General features: G+C 38.8%; 2 protein-coding genes across 4 annotated transcripts in view; one reads left to right on the top strand and one right to left on the bottom strand.

Annotated features, from left to right (window-relative positions):
- psd2 (pleckstrin and Sec7 domain containing 2) overlaps nucleotides 1-1,797 on the top strand; it is a 41,966-nt gene extending 40,169 nt beyond the window's left edge. For all 3 annotated transcript variants that reach the window (XM_049028416.1, XM_049028418.1, XM_049028419.1), the window contains one exon: nucleotides 99-1,797. In XM_049028416.1, the coding sequence (XP_048884373.1) occupies nucleotides 99-314 (216 nt within the window). In that variant the 3' untranslated portion in view covers nucleotides 315-1,797. The remainder of the gene's footprint in view (nucleotides 1-98) is intronic.
- Nucleotides 1,798-5,217: 3,420 nt separating this feature from the next.
- On the bottom strand, nucleotides 5,218-15,741 carry LOC125750915 (transcriptional activator protein Pur-alpha-like). The gene is made up of 2 exons (XM_049029277.1): nucleotides 15,622-15,741; nucleotides 5,218-11,390 (listed from the first exon to the last, which is right to left on the bottom strand). Exon 2 carries the CDS (start codon nucleotides 11,300-11,302, stop codon nucleotides 10,442-10,444), a length of 861 nt encoding a protein of 286 aa, XP_048885234.1. The 5' UTR covers nucleotides 11,303-11,390; nucleotides 15,622-15,741; the 3' UTR covers nucleotides 5,218-10,441.
- Nucleotides 15,742-16,696: the final 955 nt, after the last annotated feature.

Below are 16,696 nucleotides of genomic sequence, written 5' to 3' on the forward strand. Positions count from 1 at the left end.
TTAAATGGGTCCTGAGCCTGTCCTGTCCCATTTGCTAAGCCGTCCTCTGAGTCTCCCCCAATTCACTCCTCCCCCCCCCCCCCCCCCCCCCCCCGCAGAAAAGTCGGTACGAGACGTACGTCACCCTGCTGCAGACCAAACTGAGGGCAGCCAGCGACGACCTGGACAAGATCGAGGCTTACATCCTGAGCGGCGAGGCCCCAGACGGGTACCTGCGTAAGACCCAGTCCAGCCCGGCCCTCAGCCACGGGCGCGGCTCCAACGGGCGGGCAGAGGGCAAGAGCAGCCTGGCTGACCAGGAGCAGCGGAGCTGAGACTGCAGGACTGCACATCCTAAAACAGTGTTTCCCAATCCGGTCCTCGAGGACCCGCAGACAGTCCACGTTTTTTGCTCCCTCCCAGCTCCCGGTAGGAAGCAAAAATGTAGACTGGCAGGGAGCTGGAAGGGAGCAAAAACAAGGGGGGACCCCGGGAACTTGGCTGGGAAACACTGGTGTAGAGTATTATTATGACTGCTATCATTAGTTTCTTCATTATGATTATTATTATTGTTGTTATTAATATCATGTACATATATATTGTGCCAAAAATGAAAAAAGAAGAAGAAATAAAGCCTAAAGCTGTATCCGGTGACAAGGGACGGCCAGTGCGAAGGAGGACAAGGTGCTGTGCGCAGGTGTGCGCAGCTGTGCCATCAGGCTGAACACTGTGCCTGCAACTGCGCGCTTATGCAATCGCGTGCGCTCACTTCGGGGCGACATGCGTGGCTGACAGGCGTGCAGCTTGCAGTGCGTCATAAAGGGCTAAACTGCATACGGCTCGGGATGAGCGCGACTCACATGAAGGGAGCGCACCCTGTCCTGGCTGCCGCTGTCTCTGCAGTGCAATACCCAAGCAGTACCAGCAGAAGGCAGCGCCGAGGTGTTGTTGTTTTTTTTTCTTGTACCCTAATCATTGCACTTGATTGGGTTTAAGGATTAAGCGAGTGGATGTGGCGTTTAGTGTTGATCATATCCGCAGCATTTGGGTGCGGGACTTTGCTAAAAAGCCAGCCGCAGTGGGAGGAATTCCTGCACTTTGTGGATATGTGGTTCGAGTGTGAGGCCTGACTGGTAGATGTGCATATAGAGGGACGAGTGAGGCATGGATGTGCTTCTGACAGACAGGGCAACGCACAGAGCATGGTCCGCCTCTGCCACACGTTTCAGATCCCAGGCAACATGCGACTGGGTTCCTGAGTTCCTTCCTCTCGTCTTAACGTGGTTCTCGGAGGCCTTGTTCACACACGGGGTCGCCAGCTGACGTGAAACTGACGGCTCACAGAGAGGTGTACGTGCAGAAAGAGAGACCATGCTTCTCTCGGATTCAAGAGAAGACAGGATGTAGTGGAGGTGTGAGGCGTCCGATACAGCTGCTGTCTCATCGCTTCCACCGGGCGCAGTGTCCAGCGCAGTGTCCAGCGCAGTGTCCAGCATGCCGTACACAGGACGGAGACCCTGCCAGACTCCGCGTGCTGCTGGAGACCATGCTGGCCTCGGTATTTTGCCAGGCTTCCCTGGAATGAACTGTTGAACATTTTATACCTTCATAATAACCTTTCATATTCTGAGAGTCACATGTTGTTCCCTGCTCTAGTGCTGGCCTTTGTTTTCCAGATGTTTTAGATGAGTGATGTTATATAGAATTGTGGCATTAATTTAAAATGTTTCCCCCCTTAAGGAATCCCCAATACCATTAAATTGGGTTTGCCTTTTGACGGTTTTTTTTTTGTATATAAAAAACTTTACAAAAATTTAAGTGCGCTTTATATTGCTTTATTTTGTCATTTTTCAATATAATGCAATCATTTTTTCCCTTTTATCACTGAATTATCATGTAAGGATATGCATTGCTTAGCATTAGTAAAATTATACAATGAAGGTTCTTTTATATTTACTTTGGATCACTTAGGTTACTTTTTTACGTAACATGCTGGAAAACGGTTATATGCAGATTTCGTTCTACTTAATACCGTTCCTGGACTGAATAAACCTATGAAACTCAAGTGCAGATACTAGACGGTGCATATGATGGTGCCATGACGCTCGCATTCCAAAATTCTTTAGGTGCCTGTCATTCCTCATCCTGCCGTTTCTCCCAGCCGCCCGTCACACAGCCAGTCGGGTGCAAGGCGAGTAATATTCACTTCAAGTATTAATGTAAGTGATGTAACACGGAAACTGAAGAGTCAGGCGCGAATGCAAAGCAGACAAGCTGGTCATGCAAAATCACCCGAATTAAGGAACGGAAATTTGCAAGTAATAGGTGAGATCTGTCTGTCTGTCTGTCTGTGTAATCTGTCTGCATCCTTAAGTATCATCTAAAAACAGCTGGACGAGACGCTACTTATTTTGGGATGATGGAAAAAAATCGAGTGTCGGCATCAATGTCTCTTCAAAATGACGATTTTCTGCATAAAGGAGTACTTTTTACATTTGTTAAGGCTGGCCGACAAGAACATAAGTGCACTGAGAACAGGTATCGTCAAATTGTCCGTACACTGACTTAATTGTCTGTGTCCGTGGCAAAATATTTTGATTGATAAATAGCATGTCCATGTAAAAAATGCATTTTGATCAAAATATCCATAATAACTCACCTTGGTGTTGACCCCTTAATCAAGACATCTTATTTTGTGGTGTTAATAGGGGTCGTTCCACATTATAGGTTAAACTTTCAATTTAGCACCATTTCTTACTGTTCTTACACATGATATGGATCTAGTTAAACTATTGCTGCTAATTTTCTTAAAATAACGTAGGTATATACACCGTGCCGAATTCATTGGAAATTAATTTAAAATTTAAACTGATTAATTGAAATCTCTAATACCTCATCCTGGGTTTATGCATATTAACGTATCTTAAACATTATGCAAAATCGGAAGAATAACGAACTTTTTCCATCTATTGAATTTATTTATTTGTAAATGTGCATACAAGTGAGACAATATTTAATTCTTCGATGAAATTATTAGGGAAACGTGAAGCATTGCATTGCAATGCAATTTTTCATTTTTGGTGGGCGTTACGTGAGAAAGGAGGTGAGTTGCCATTTCATTTTCAATATGACTCCAATATATTGCCATAGTATCATATGTCGTTCAATGATGAGATCACAGCGTTATCTTCAGTACCCGGGACAGCGACGCCTTGGCTGCCAATTGTGTTGCAAACATACACTTTCTGAGTGTATGTTCGATGACGAGCTCAGCTTTTCAAAGCAGAAATATTTATTAAATGCATCGATGTTTGGTGCCTCTCGTATTCTAAAACACCCCAAACGTTCATAGTTTGTAGAATGATGATCCTTTCATAACGGGCTAACAGTGAAGAAAAAAAAATCATTTGCTCGATCCCGACACTGTAAATCGCTTTTTTGTGAATGTCATAGCTTTGGCTTTTATCTTTCTTTGGTAAATCTGACCAGGTACGTCTAAATGTATTTCCCTGAATCTATTAGGAAACATGATTTCAGGGAAACTAATCAGCTTCAACATTTCCATCCATCCAACCATCCATCCATCCATCCATCCATTATTTACCCAATACAGGGTTACCTTAAACCTTAAACTTTAAACTTATACCAGAAAGCATAGTGCACAGGGCAGGTGAACATCCATGGAAAATATTAATGTATATATACACCGATAAGTCAAACCATTATTATAATCATGCCCATTTGAAGTGAATAATGTTGACTATCTAGTAAAAACAGTGTGTGTCAAGGTCTGGGGTGTATTGGACGGTAAACTATAACATTTGGTATTCCTAGTCAGCATGTCTAATGCAGAAGACATGGGCATGGATGAAGATCTGGGTGACTTTGACAAGGGCTAAATAATTATGGTCAAACGACTGGGTAAGAGCATCTCAGAAATGCCTAGGCTGTGGTGAGAACTACTGAGACTGGTCCGAGAAGCGAGAACCCCCAACCACTGGCAGTGTCTTAAGTGGTGATGACTCATTGAGGAAAGATGTGAATGATAGGTGTCACTTGTGGCACAACCCAACAGCAAGGCTGTGACACAAATGGCAGGTGATTTTGAGAATGATCATGGGAGTGATGTGTCACAACACACAATACTGAACGTTAACTTACCATCTAATACAGCTCTGAAAAAAATTAAGACACCACTCCATACGTTTTACAAATCTGCATTGTTAAATCCTGGTTTAATCTTGGTTCTGCTGCCAGAAGGCAACACTGCAAGGCAGGTTGCTTCCAGGCTCAAAAGACAGCAGTACGCAAGAACAAGGTGAAGTAGGAGACACTGGGAACGACCAGAAACCAGCCAGGTAGAGGGCGGAAGTAACTGTCTAATGCCAGAGGTGACTGTCAACTTATCCGACAGTTTCTCATGAACTGGAGGATGATTTCAAGTGTCAAGAAAGAGAAACATTAAGTTGTGTGTAATGCACTGCTAAGACAAGTTCATAAGAGGCTCCTAGAAGCAGGACTGAAGACCCATAAAGTAATGAAGAAGCCCTTCATCAAGGAGAAGCAGAAGACCTGGGCTGGAGTTTGGAAAAAATATATATATATTTTACACAGAAGCATATACATAAATTGAGAAGTGAGTGAAACTAAAAATGCGGATGTGGTCTCTTAATTTTTTCGAGAATTGTCTATGCCAAATGTGTGTGTGTGTGTGTGTGTGTGTGTATATATATATATATATATATATATATATATATATACACACACACACAAGTTATACACGTATAACTTAATTCATAAAGATGTTCTAATTACTACTTAGCATTCAGTTCCTTGATATCTATCTGGCTTTTCAGTCAAGGGCACTGGAGGGTTTTCCAGCATTACAAGCTGAAGTCTATCTACTGCTGGACTGTTGCTTTAGATTGAAAGTACCAACCCAAGTGGGATTCTGTCACCAATACATTAAATGGTGGTTAATATGACACACAGCCAAATGGCACCTTATGTCAATGTGTAAATGTTTCTGAAGCTTGCAGCAGTGTTTCTGTACCAAGCATGTGCTTGAACTATTTGCGATCGTCCGGGGAGCATCTGAATTATTGCATTAACTATTTCTGTAACCTGATCCATTTTCAAGGTTATCTGCACTTGAGATATGAACTCACTGATTTAAAATACATGCATTTTGACTTACTATAAGTAATTTCCTTTATTAAAAAGATTACTTGATACCACTGAAGTTTCAAAGGAAATTTAATGAGATGAACGTACATAGAACAGCAACAAAAGCAGAGGCTGCATGAAAACAAAACAAGAAAAATTCTAAACCAGAAAAGTACCAGTCAGGTCAGGAAAGGCAACCATTCACAATAAACTCTTTAAAATATAGGAATCCAGAAAGACATTGTTAAGACTTTTAGCTTATTTGGACAAAGCCATTTAAAATAATCAGAGTATTTTATCATGCAATACACTTTAATAAAACTGCACAAGACAAAATATACTACTGAAAGTTGGCATATTTTTCTGCAACAGTAATGACACAAAGCCTTGAAAGTATTTCCTATGTCGTGTAGGACCTATCAAAAATATTCAGAATTTTCACATTTTAAAGTGCAAATGTTAATCGATTAGTTAAGTTCTTTGAGTATAAAATATTACAGATAAAACTATTTTAGTTATATTTGCTCACGTATGCACATCTTACACAGAGATTTTTTGTTTTTCTTGGGTGGGGGGTAGCATAATTGGAATTGGAGCATAACAGCCTAAGAGAATCCGTGAATACGGTGTGGAAATTTAAACACTTCTCTGATGCTTTACACACACGCGTATGCACTCACAGTCGCAGAAGAACACAGTGAAATCAGCCTTTTTAAGTGAGTAGCTCCCATTTTCACTCACAAGGTATTGGTGTTATAGATCAGGCATACTGGGTAAATGGGATAATCACAGAAATTGTTCTGCAGGCCCTTGCCGTTCTCATTAAAGCAGCAAGACATCAATCCAATAGATAATCCCACTTTATTAGTGACGGCAGAGATCCTCATTTCAGTGTTACCATCAGCATTGAATCTTAATCATTGTTGTGCTTTGTTTTCTATCAAGTGTTTTGTTCATAAATCTGGCTTCTCTCGATACTCAAATCATGTAACATTTAGATCTGATGTATGAAAGCACAAGTATTCACATGAGTTATAAATTCGAGCGGAGAGAGACGATAAGTCTGCTTCAGTGGGTATTAATAAGTTAAAGTGGTAACATTGTTGCATGATATGCATTACAGATGTTGTACTACATGGCACATGGTGTCTGTTGCTATATTGCTGACTTTAAACCTCCTGGAACTTAACTTTCAATAGCCCGTTGAAGGCACTGAATATTTAAGAGAAGAATAGAAAATTGCTCTATATTAAATGACAGCAGCCATTTTGAAAAACAGCTGCAACACAGCACCAAAGTTAGTAGCACCTAAGCTGATGGTAAAAAAAAGACTAATTTACTTCTTCATTTTGCTAAATGTCTTAGTACTGACACAGAATGTTTTATCTAGGAAAGCGTACACACTTTGATGGTTCTATTTACTGAGTGATTTGTACCTGCAGGAAAGTACAGACAGCACATGGTACATCAGATCGATAGTAAAAGTGCTAAACATGATGATTCTCGGGTGGGTATGTGCTATATAAGTGAGAAGATGTCTACTTAAGTGGAACACCCTTCATTCTCTGGCCAGGGTGTGTGTTTAGAATTCAACAGGTAAACAATTTCCCGCATGAGCTCACAGCACAGCTCAGACAGGCAACATATGTAAGTTAGCAAGGATGAAGACCACAAAAAGCTGAAAATAGTAATCGGCCACAGAAAACCAGATATGTTCCCTTCCAGGTGGGTCTGCTGTGGCTAAATGCTAAAGATGGCACACAAAACAGTCTAGTGGTTCTATACAGTTTCAGCATTAGCCTTTGGAAACAATTGGAAACATCTGCCACTTATAGTTACTGCATGTAATTCCTGCGAGGTCATTACACAATAATTACCACTGTTTTCAATAGTAAGGCAAGCAGGTAAGCTGCTATTTTTCAGATATTAGTTTGAGGCATTATAGGATCATGTCAGGCAACAACTAAGAGTGAGACATTGTTTCCAAGTGGTTTCCATATAAATACAAATTAAACACAGAAAAAAGACGTGAAGTAACAGAAACATGGAGTAGAAATGAGAGCAGTGATCATATGATGAAAAAGTTGACAGTATACAGAGTTGTAAGATAACTACGTTACACATTTTTTTTTAAAAAAAAGCACTTGTGACAGACAGACACACTGTGCTGCATCCTTTTAACGTGAACTGTAAAGGGGGTCCTCCTGCATTCTGCTACTTGACCTACGAGACCAGCACAGCTTTAGTGATTACATACCGGAGGGTGAGTGCTGAGTAACCTATACCAGTAAGTGGTCCATTGGTCACTTGGATTGGCTGCTGGATTCCTGGACCCCCCAGTACTATCTATCTGTCTAATGGATTCCAGCCTTGCTTAGAGCTCCAGAACAGAACTATTGTATTACTGTACAAAAAGATGACAATATGAAACCCTATGAGAATACTTATTTCTTACTCACTACTAGTTTGTTCCCCCAAAAATACTGACCATCAAATACAATCCCTTTTCTTTACCCACTACGCCAATAATAATAATAAAATAACAATAATAAATAGCAGCAAAAGAAAAAACAAGCTTGCATTCAGCTGGCAGCATAAAGCTGATTTCAGCCAAAACATATAAAGTAATGGTATAGAAGTACATATATTTGAATATAAAACAAACGTAACAGAAAGCAACATTCACATAGAAAATACCAGGACCTTTGTTAGTGATGACAGTTGGAGTAGATCCAGTATTCACCCAAAAATTTTGGCATTTATATAGAGAATTTTAATATAGAATTTCTAAAGGTCCACACTGATTGAACCCTGCTTATGCAACATTCACAGACTAGTCCCCATTAAAACTGAAGACGTATGCAAACATACTTAAAAAAAACTGTTTTTCAAATAAAGGCTAATTAGGTCATATTTTGTAAACCTTCATAAACCTGTATTTGTAAAAATACAAGTTAGTCAATTTAATTTTAAGGAAACTTAAAATTATATGTACCAAGAACATATATATATATTAGTTTTGAATAAATGAAATGTATTTCTGTATTGGTATAATTGTGCTATAAACATTAACATCACTAAAATAAAACAGGAAGCATATAATGCAGAAATAAAAACACAACAAAACCTCCATAATGGAAGGATCAGGCATACATATTTCTGTAAACTTTTTTTTTTACTTGATGCATATCAGGTAACACAGCAGCACGTCTCAACTATATGTGCCATTAATTTTTATTTTTTAAGACACGATATGCTACATATTCTCACACAAGGGATGCTTGCTTAGCTTGAGGGACAGAGAGCGAGACAAACCCTCCAAGCAGCACGAACCACACTGCAGCTGTACAGGGGATTTGCCCGTCTGTCAGATACTGATAAGTAAGTTACTGAGACTGATGAAGTAACCCTAAACACTGCTGATGTTTTTCCCCTCAAAGAATAAGAAGAAAAATCAGCTTCAGGCTTTCAAATATTTAATATACATTAATTGCCAACATTGGCACATACAATATTGCACAGAGTAACAAAATCTAGCACTGAAATTCTTGTGGGGTAAAATAAACAAAAACATTCAAAATGAAAAATAACGCAGTAATTTCTTTTAGGGGGGGAAAAAAACAAAAATCAAATAGATCCCCTACTGGAGAGTTTTAATAATAAAGCACACACTGTCATAATGATTCACGCACAGAACACAGAAGGTGCGTGTGAGCTGCGGTCTCCAGACCACTGCACGCTCACTTCCTCTGCTCTTTGCACATTGCACATGGGAGAGAAAATGAAAAACAGGCGTATACACCTAACACGATAGCTCCCATCATGATGTGCGGCCTTCGTGGACAGAAAATTCATAAATTAAGGGAATATAACATTTTTATCATGAAAAACAAATGAAACAAAACAAACCATCTTTGGGTTTTTTTTTTCTTTTTTGAAGGTCTGGTAAATGCCATCACAAGCAAACAAAAATAAAACAGCCCTCCAGAACACCAAATCAGTATGTAAACATGAGCACTGTTTAAGGCACCAGATTGTTTAAATGTAGACCTATGCTCTATGAGCCTCAACATGCACCGGTAGCAGTTTCCCGTCTACCTGAGCATTGATAATTGGACCTTCTCATCTCCTGTTTCAATGCTGAATATCCTTTAAATTATTGTTTCATCATTACCCACAGAAAACGTGGGTGTTTCATAAGGACTGAAATATATCTGATTCACAAAATCATAGTTTTTATATATATATTTAAGTTGACACCAAACCATTCGCCCGACATTCCTATAGGGTTGACAATCTGATAAGAACAACAGTGACTTTAGTAACCAGAACAGCAATGCGTATGTGACAGACCTCCTGCTCCAAGACTCTGCAATCCTCTGCATCTCTAAATCGGGTATGCCTATAGCAGGGTGGACAAACTTCTACCGCAGGACCACATGTTCCTTGAAAAGCAGGTGGACAATTCAGAAAAAGCAACAAACCTGCACGACCATTTAAAAAGTGTTCCCGTTGACAGAAAAGACACAAACCAGCTGAATGAGTCCAGAGCTGAGGCAGAGATGCATATTGTAACACACAGGGTTTCTACGTACCTTGAACTATAGAGATTTCTGCATAATGCTACAACAGACCACCGACATGCCTAGCTTTCAATCACATATGGTAGACTCTTGGTACAAGAACACAAAAAATAAAAAATACCGTCACAGGACGCTTTAAAGGAAAGCCCTTTCCCGTTGGCGTTATTTTGTGCACAATACATTTTTAATCATCATCTTTTTTCGGGTCATAACTGTCCACTGCAGTTTAATGTCAGTTCTCTTTATAAATTTATATACTCATACGTAAATATGGTTGTAAATATATTAATATAAGTTATTTAAAAAGACTTGTTTGTTTTGGTAACAAAAAAAAAAGTTTCTAAAATATTTGCTTTGTGCTAAAGTCAAACGTAATACACGAAAAGCCCTACTTTTCCATGTCACCTCAACAGCACAATGCCTGACCACTGAAACTTCTTTAATAGCTTAGACGTGTAAAAATGTTCGTTAAGTAGGGAAATAAACACTAGGCTTTTGTATCAAGTACGAAACACAGTTCATATATGCCGTTACTGTAGCAGCCGCTTACTGTTTTAATGATGGATAAGTGGGTAACATCCAGCGATGGGAGAAAAGCCGTAACTGTCAGTCTGTGAAGGTTTCCTGTGGGTTAAACGATGACCGCTTAATATGTTTGTCTCCTTTTTTATAGATTCTCCTCCTATAGTTTTGTCATTAATTTATTTTGATTATCAATCGTCATCGTCGCCGTCGTCGTCGGCGCGCGGCTCCTCGGGATGCGGCTCGCACGAGCGTCTCTCACGCTCCTGGATCCGCCGCATCTCCTCGGCGTATTTACAAAACGTCTGGCCGAACTTGGACCACACCTTGTGGGGCACGGTGATGGAGTTGCGGTACGTAGGCTTCACTTCGCTGACTCTCATGAAGACGCCGTACTTGTTGGAGCCCACGTCGAAGAAGAAGCGCTTGTTGTCGACCGTCAGCGAGGTGCCCTCCGGCAGCTCGACCGGCTCCTCTTCCACCCCGTAGTCGTCGATCAGCTTGGCCAGAGCATCGCGGAACTCGATGAGTCCCTGGGCGGGAAGAGCGATCGTCTGGCCTTGAGCGAATCCCAGACCGGGCCCCCGGTTGACGGTCTGCCGGATCCGCAGGAACCTGCCCCGCTGGTTCTCCTTAAGGTCCATGTAATACTTCCTATTCTCCCGGACGAGAAATTCACTCTTCAGTGCCCTACGCGGTTCGTCCTGTACTTTGTCCGGATTGCTGGGCCCTAACTGAGCATAGTGCTCGATGAAGTCCCCCAGGTAGTCCCGAAACTCCACAGCAACCGACATAGACAGAGTGAGGCGGCTCTTGTTTCCTGCGGCCCCAACCTCTGCTATCTTTAGGAAGCGACCCTTTGCGTTCTGCTTTACGTCCAAGTAGAAGCGTTTGTTTTGGATGTCGACTCGTTTAGAGGCGAGCTCTTGCGTTTCATGCTGCAGCCCCGGGGACGAACCCGCCCCCCCTGGAGATGGGTGCAGGGGGCCCACAGCTGTCGCCGCCGCTGCTGCTGCTGCTGACTGTTCCGATGCACTATCTCTATCCGCCATGATGCTACCTCCGTGCCTGCAGCTCACACAGCCCTGCCTGTTGCGGCCCAACTGCCAGTCAGATGCGTCGCCGCTGTTCTCGCGAGATCTGCGGAGAAACAAGGAAAGCCTGATAAACATCCTCAATATCTCAACTACGACTTACTGCGTTTGTACTGGTCGGATTTACATAATATACCGCCCTCCCTTTTTTATTACAAAACACAAATAAACAAACATAATTGTCCGCAGTTTATTTGTGAAGGATACTATTTTGTCATATCTATTATAAGACAAATACGTCCACTTACCAGCTACCAAACTACTACTATTAGATTAATAATTATGTCACAAAATGTAAGTTCCTATACATCGACAGAAGAGTATATATATATATATATATATATATATATATATATAGATATACTCTTAAAACCTCCGGTTTAAATGTATTACGTGCAGCTTATTAAACAGTACAATGTAATGCGCCGAGAAAATAAAATACGGTCTTTACAAAAAATAGATGAACTAAATTATTGTCAGTTTTAAATATCGTGTTAATAACCACAGTTTTAAAAATATAACGATAGAATATAGCTATTTGTGTGTCTAAAGATTAGTCTTACGCACATTGGGAGTTACCTAAACTGCATATCATTTCAGTTAATTAGCAAATAAAGACGTTTAACAATGTCAAAGGTCTCTAGCGTTAACTGATTATTCAACTTTAATATTAAATAAACCAGTAACGACAGAATAAGCCTGCTCTACATTTTTGACAATTACTCGAAAAATTATTGCTTTACATTTATCATCCTATTGCATAGCTTCTCTGAGCATTTAAACACTTACTTATCCAAGCGCGGAGAGGTCGGATCACATCTCAGCAATAACAATTCCATTAAAATTTTATACACAGAGAGAGGGCGATTAGATGAAATCGCAAATGTACAAACAAAAGACTGCAAAACATCTACATTGCTTTTATATTTACCCTAAATATTGTACTATTTGTGAAATATGTACGATTCTATGAAAATGCATTAATTCATCATGGATTTGGTTTCTCGAGAAACTTTTTTTTCTAATGTTTTATAACGTTTTCTAATGCAAATTTTCTAGTTCTTAAACGTTTTGCAGCCAGAACTTGCCCATAATTCAATTTTGTAAAATTTAAATACTTTCGTATATTATGAGCCTTCTCCCGCCACATTTAAAATTGCAGTCTTACGTTGAAACAAACTATTTCAGTATTGTAGTAAAATAACAAACGGTATCCTATAAAATAATCCCAGAAACGTTTATCCTATAGTCTGAAATTACCGTTCGGATATTCACACATATCATAAATCAAACGTATATTACAAAGGTATACATGCGGTCGGGGGAGCAAACGTATTTCGTATAAATCATTAATGATTTTCTTTATTTTGACACCAAACTACTTTATTCACAGTCGGAAGATCAGACTAAATTAAACTGCAGCCATAATTTCTGATAGGTAACTGACAGATCAGAAAATGAAAAAGTAAAATGTTGACAAGACAATAACTGTTAATGACAATAGTTATTTTTTTTAACTTGATTGAAAAATAAGGCATATATTTGCAACACAGTATCCCTGTCAAATGAATTATTCATTACTTGAGAAATTAACCCTAATCTTCCACTTCTTCATTTATTATCATTGTAATAATTAATATGATAGTATATTATTATTATTATTATTATCATCATCATCATCATTATTATTGTTGTTGTTAATAACAATAATAGTAATAATAATACTAATAATAATATTTGTGACAATAACAATTATGATGATGATGATAAAGCATGAAGGCAAGTGGATTATAAAATAATGCAAGTAATACCTAAATACCCCGTCAAGACATTTTAGGGTTACCAGGACAATAAATCTCTTCTTAATTTGCTTTTTCTAACACTACAAGATGGTTTCCTGGAAATGACCAATGCATAGTCATCTAATCAATAGTCATCTAATTCTTTTCTTGAAGTAAATATAATATAATTCATAAAAATGAATAAGAACGATCCTAAATAGTTCAAAATACAACGTAATCATGGACGATTGTTAAAAAGGAACTAGTAGCGAAAACATGTTAAAAGATGAAAACAGCAACAAAAAGCAGTAGTAACAATTAGCAAAAATAATTAGGCCCTATTTGTTATTAATACAATTCTTATTTTACGTAATGTCATTCAATAGTTGTCATTCAAAACATTTCCGGCACAATTTTTACACACGTTTTTAGCTATAAAATATAAAATATACAGACAATTCAGAGAACAAGTGATTTATAATATTCAAGTTTTTTTTTCGATTACCAACTAGCCAACGACAATTCGTATAGCCGACTATCGTGAACTTAATATATTTTAAACGAGTTAATTTGCAGACAACATGCTCGAAAACCTTCGCTTTCAAGTTGCTAAACTATACTGACCGGTTAGTTTTAGAAAACATGCATGACGATTTCTAGAATGCTAGAACACTGCTAGAGTATGTCATCAATTAACATTATATTAAAATGAGACACCCTACAATTCTTAATAATGTATAATTAAACCCACGCAGAGTATATATAAACTTGACAGATTACATCCTGAACATTTACCCACATCATGTCACTGCACGTGGACAATAATCACTCAAGTTAAGTAATTTCATATATAGTCTGACTTCGCTTACAAAACATATATAGTAAAGTATATACCGAAACGATTTCAATTAGGAGAACAATAAGGCCTTATAGAGGGATTTGAACCTGATATTTTAGGTACAACTACAGCACTTATCAATTTCTGTACCTGCTGGCCTGCTTCAGTGATGGAATCGCAATAAAATGTACGCATATTGCATATATAAATTACAGGCCCGCTTCCTGTAACACAGTCAGGTAACCAGTACTTTTCTTTAAAGTATTTAATACAAAGAAGCATTGATTTAACAAACAAGCAAATTCATTCTTATTTACGAAGAACTAATGAAATAACACAATTCTTACATGTAAGCGAGAATTGCAAGACATATTAATGAAACATTGGTCAAGATCAAATGCGGGACTGCAGTTGTCTACTGAAACAACATAAGTTTCAAATTATAAGACGTATATTAAACTTAGATATTAGGGGGAAAATCATTTGAAGTAATAGCACTAGTTATTTAGTTATACGGAATGGTGCATTAACGCAATTTAAATTATTTTAAGCAGAGTTCTCTCGTGAAGATCTCTCTCATATCTGCTAATTTATTGTCAAAGTCATCTAGTTGGTCAGTTGTCCTATACCAAAGACGCAAGTCTCATATTAAACAAATAGGTCTCCGTGTGCCCGACATTCCTATAGGGCTGACAATCTGACAAACACAACAGAGATAATCGCCAATTACGAAAATGATCACATATTAGGATACTTTTAATCAATATCAACATGTCCCCTTGTCTAAGCAAAGGTAGCGATGCTCTCTCAGTTAGGTCAATCCAGACCTTGGACTTTTGGATCTTTTGGAACCGTTAGCTTCAGTCGTCATAAATAACAATAAATTAATGAATACTACTCCGAGATTATTTATAATGAATGGAGGATAACGAGAGAGGTTATAGCTGTCGGGAAAATCCGAAAGCTATTAGGAATAAATTGAATGGTTTAGGCAGTGTTTTCAAAAGTGAAATTCAACACGTTTTTACGCATAATCACAACCTTTTTTTTAAAATAAAAAAAAAACAAGCTGAAATATTTTTACAATGAATGAGTCTGATTAATTAATTATATATACACAGTGTATATATATATATAAGCAAATATGTATGTATGCATGTATGTATATATGTATGTAAGAAATGATCATCATTTAATTTTCAAAGCTAATCGAAGGTTTAATTTCACGGTTATTAATGACATGGATTCATTCGGGATTTTTCTCTTTTTTAAATTCTGAGCGGGAATAAAAAAAAATGTGTTCCCGATCATACAATTGCATCAAATCTCTTTCGAAAGTGATGTTGTCATGCGAAACACTGACTTCTGAAGCTGCCACCGACCTGTGCCCATTCAATATCCCTTACATGAAGAGTTAAATATTTTGGAAGTTTGATGCGTAGCTCTTCACAGGTCAGTGTTATGCAAAGCGTGACAGATTTCGCCTGGACATTTAAAGTGCAGTACGCGCATGAATAGGGATGTGAATATTAAAAACAATAATTCGAGGTATACCAGTAGCAATTATTTCGATTGCAATTTGAAAATAATAAGGTACTGTAAATATTTTATTGATCCCTAAAATGGGTTAAAGAGCGACAAGGTTCTATAAATCCTACCTCAGTATCTCTACAGGCTGGGCGATTAGAGCCTCTGGACAACCCGTCGCTGGCAGTTACCACTGCTGACAAGAGGAGCACAGTACTGTTAACTGGGCAGCCATCTATTACTGACGCTACTAAACCCCTAGCATCAGTTGCTATACAAGATGGAATGAAATCGCGAGTCGTGGCATGGAGACGGACGCACGCACGTCTATAACGCCGCACGTTTGTTTCTCTGACGTCATCACGTAGAGTCCCCGGGACTGCAGCAGTCTTACGCCTCTTGCCGTGACCAGGAAGGTATTGCAGCTAGAGGATCGGGCTGGGTGTCTGAAGTTATCGGTTTGAAAATCCAAAAAACCAAAGTCTGGATCGACCTAAACGAGAGAGCATCACCACCTCCTCTCTAAAACGTCCGCTTTGCATAGACAAAAGCACATTTTGCCGTGTCGATTCTGAAAAGTACAGTTATTTTTGCTAATTTTGGTAATTGGGGAGTATCTCTGCATTTCGGGTTTGAAAGACGTCAGCGCAGTCACGACACGGAGACCTACGGCGGCTTTTACTGCGGCAAAATAAAACGAGCCGTTTTACTATCCCCGAATAAAATGACACTTGTACTTAGCAATGTAATGTTTGGTTAACTACACAGATTAACTTAAAAACATGTTGACAGATTAAAACAAGTGTCTATCAATCTATCTGTCTGTCTGTCTGTCTGACTGACTGTCGACTGTATCAATCTTTTCGTGTCATGGCTACGTACATAGGTACTGTTGAAATGACATGATTGCAGCCTTGCATGACATCAGTTCTAATTCTTATTAAGTTTTAATTCGACTATAATTCTCCTCGTGTTGATAGTTTCTCTGACGGTATTCGTCTGCAGCACAGTTCAGCAATATTTTAAAATGGCATATAACTACACAGTAATCGAAGTAAGTAAGCTTATTAAAAACTGTAACCGTTTTTATAACGATCGGAATATCGATCTTCTACTTTTTTTTCGCCCACTGTCTTTTGGGAGAAAAAATAAAAAACAAGTCAACAATTAAGGTTGATGCAGTCTCTATTTCTTTAGCCTACAATT

This window comes from Brienomyrus brachyistius, chromosome 10, assembly GCF_023856365.1.
Source record: "Brienomyrus brachyistius isolate T26 chromosome 10, BBRACH_0.4, whole genome shotgun sequence".
Lineage (NCBI taxonomy): Eukaryota > Metazoa > Chordata > Actinopteri > Osteoglossiformes > Mormyridae > Brienomyrus > Brienomyrus brachyistius.

Coding starts and splice junctions, on each gene's coding strand:
- LOC125750915 (XM_049029277.1), bottom strand. CDS start 11,302: ATGGCGGATAGAGATAGTGCATCGGAACAGTCAGCAGCAGCAGCAGCG.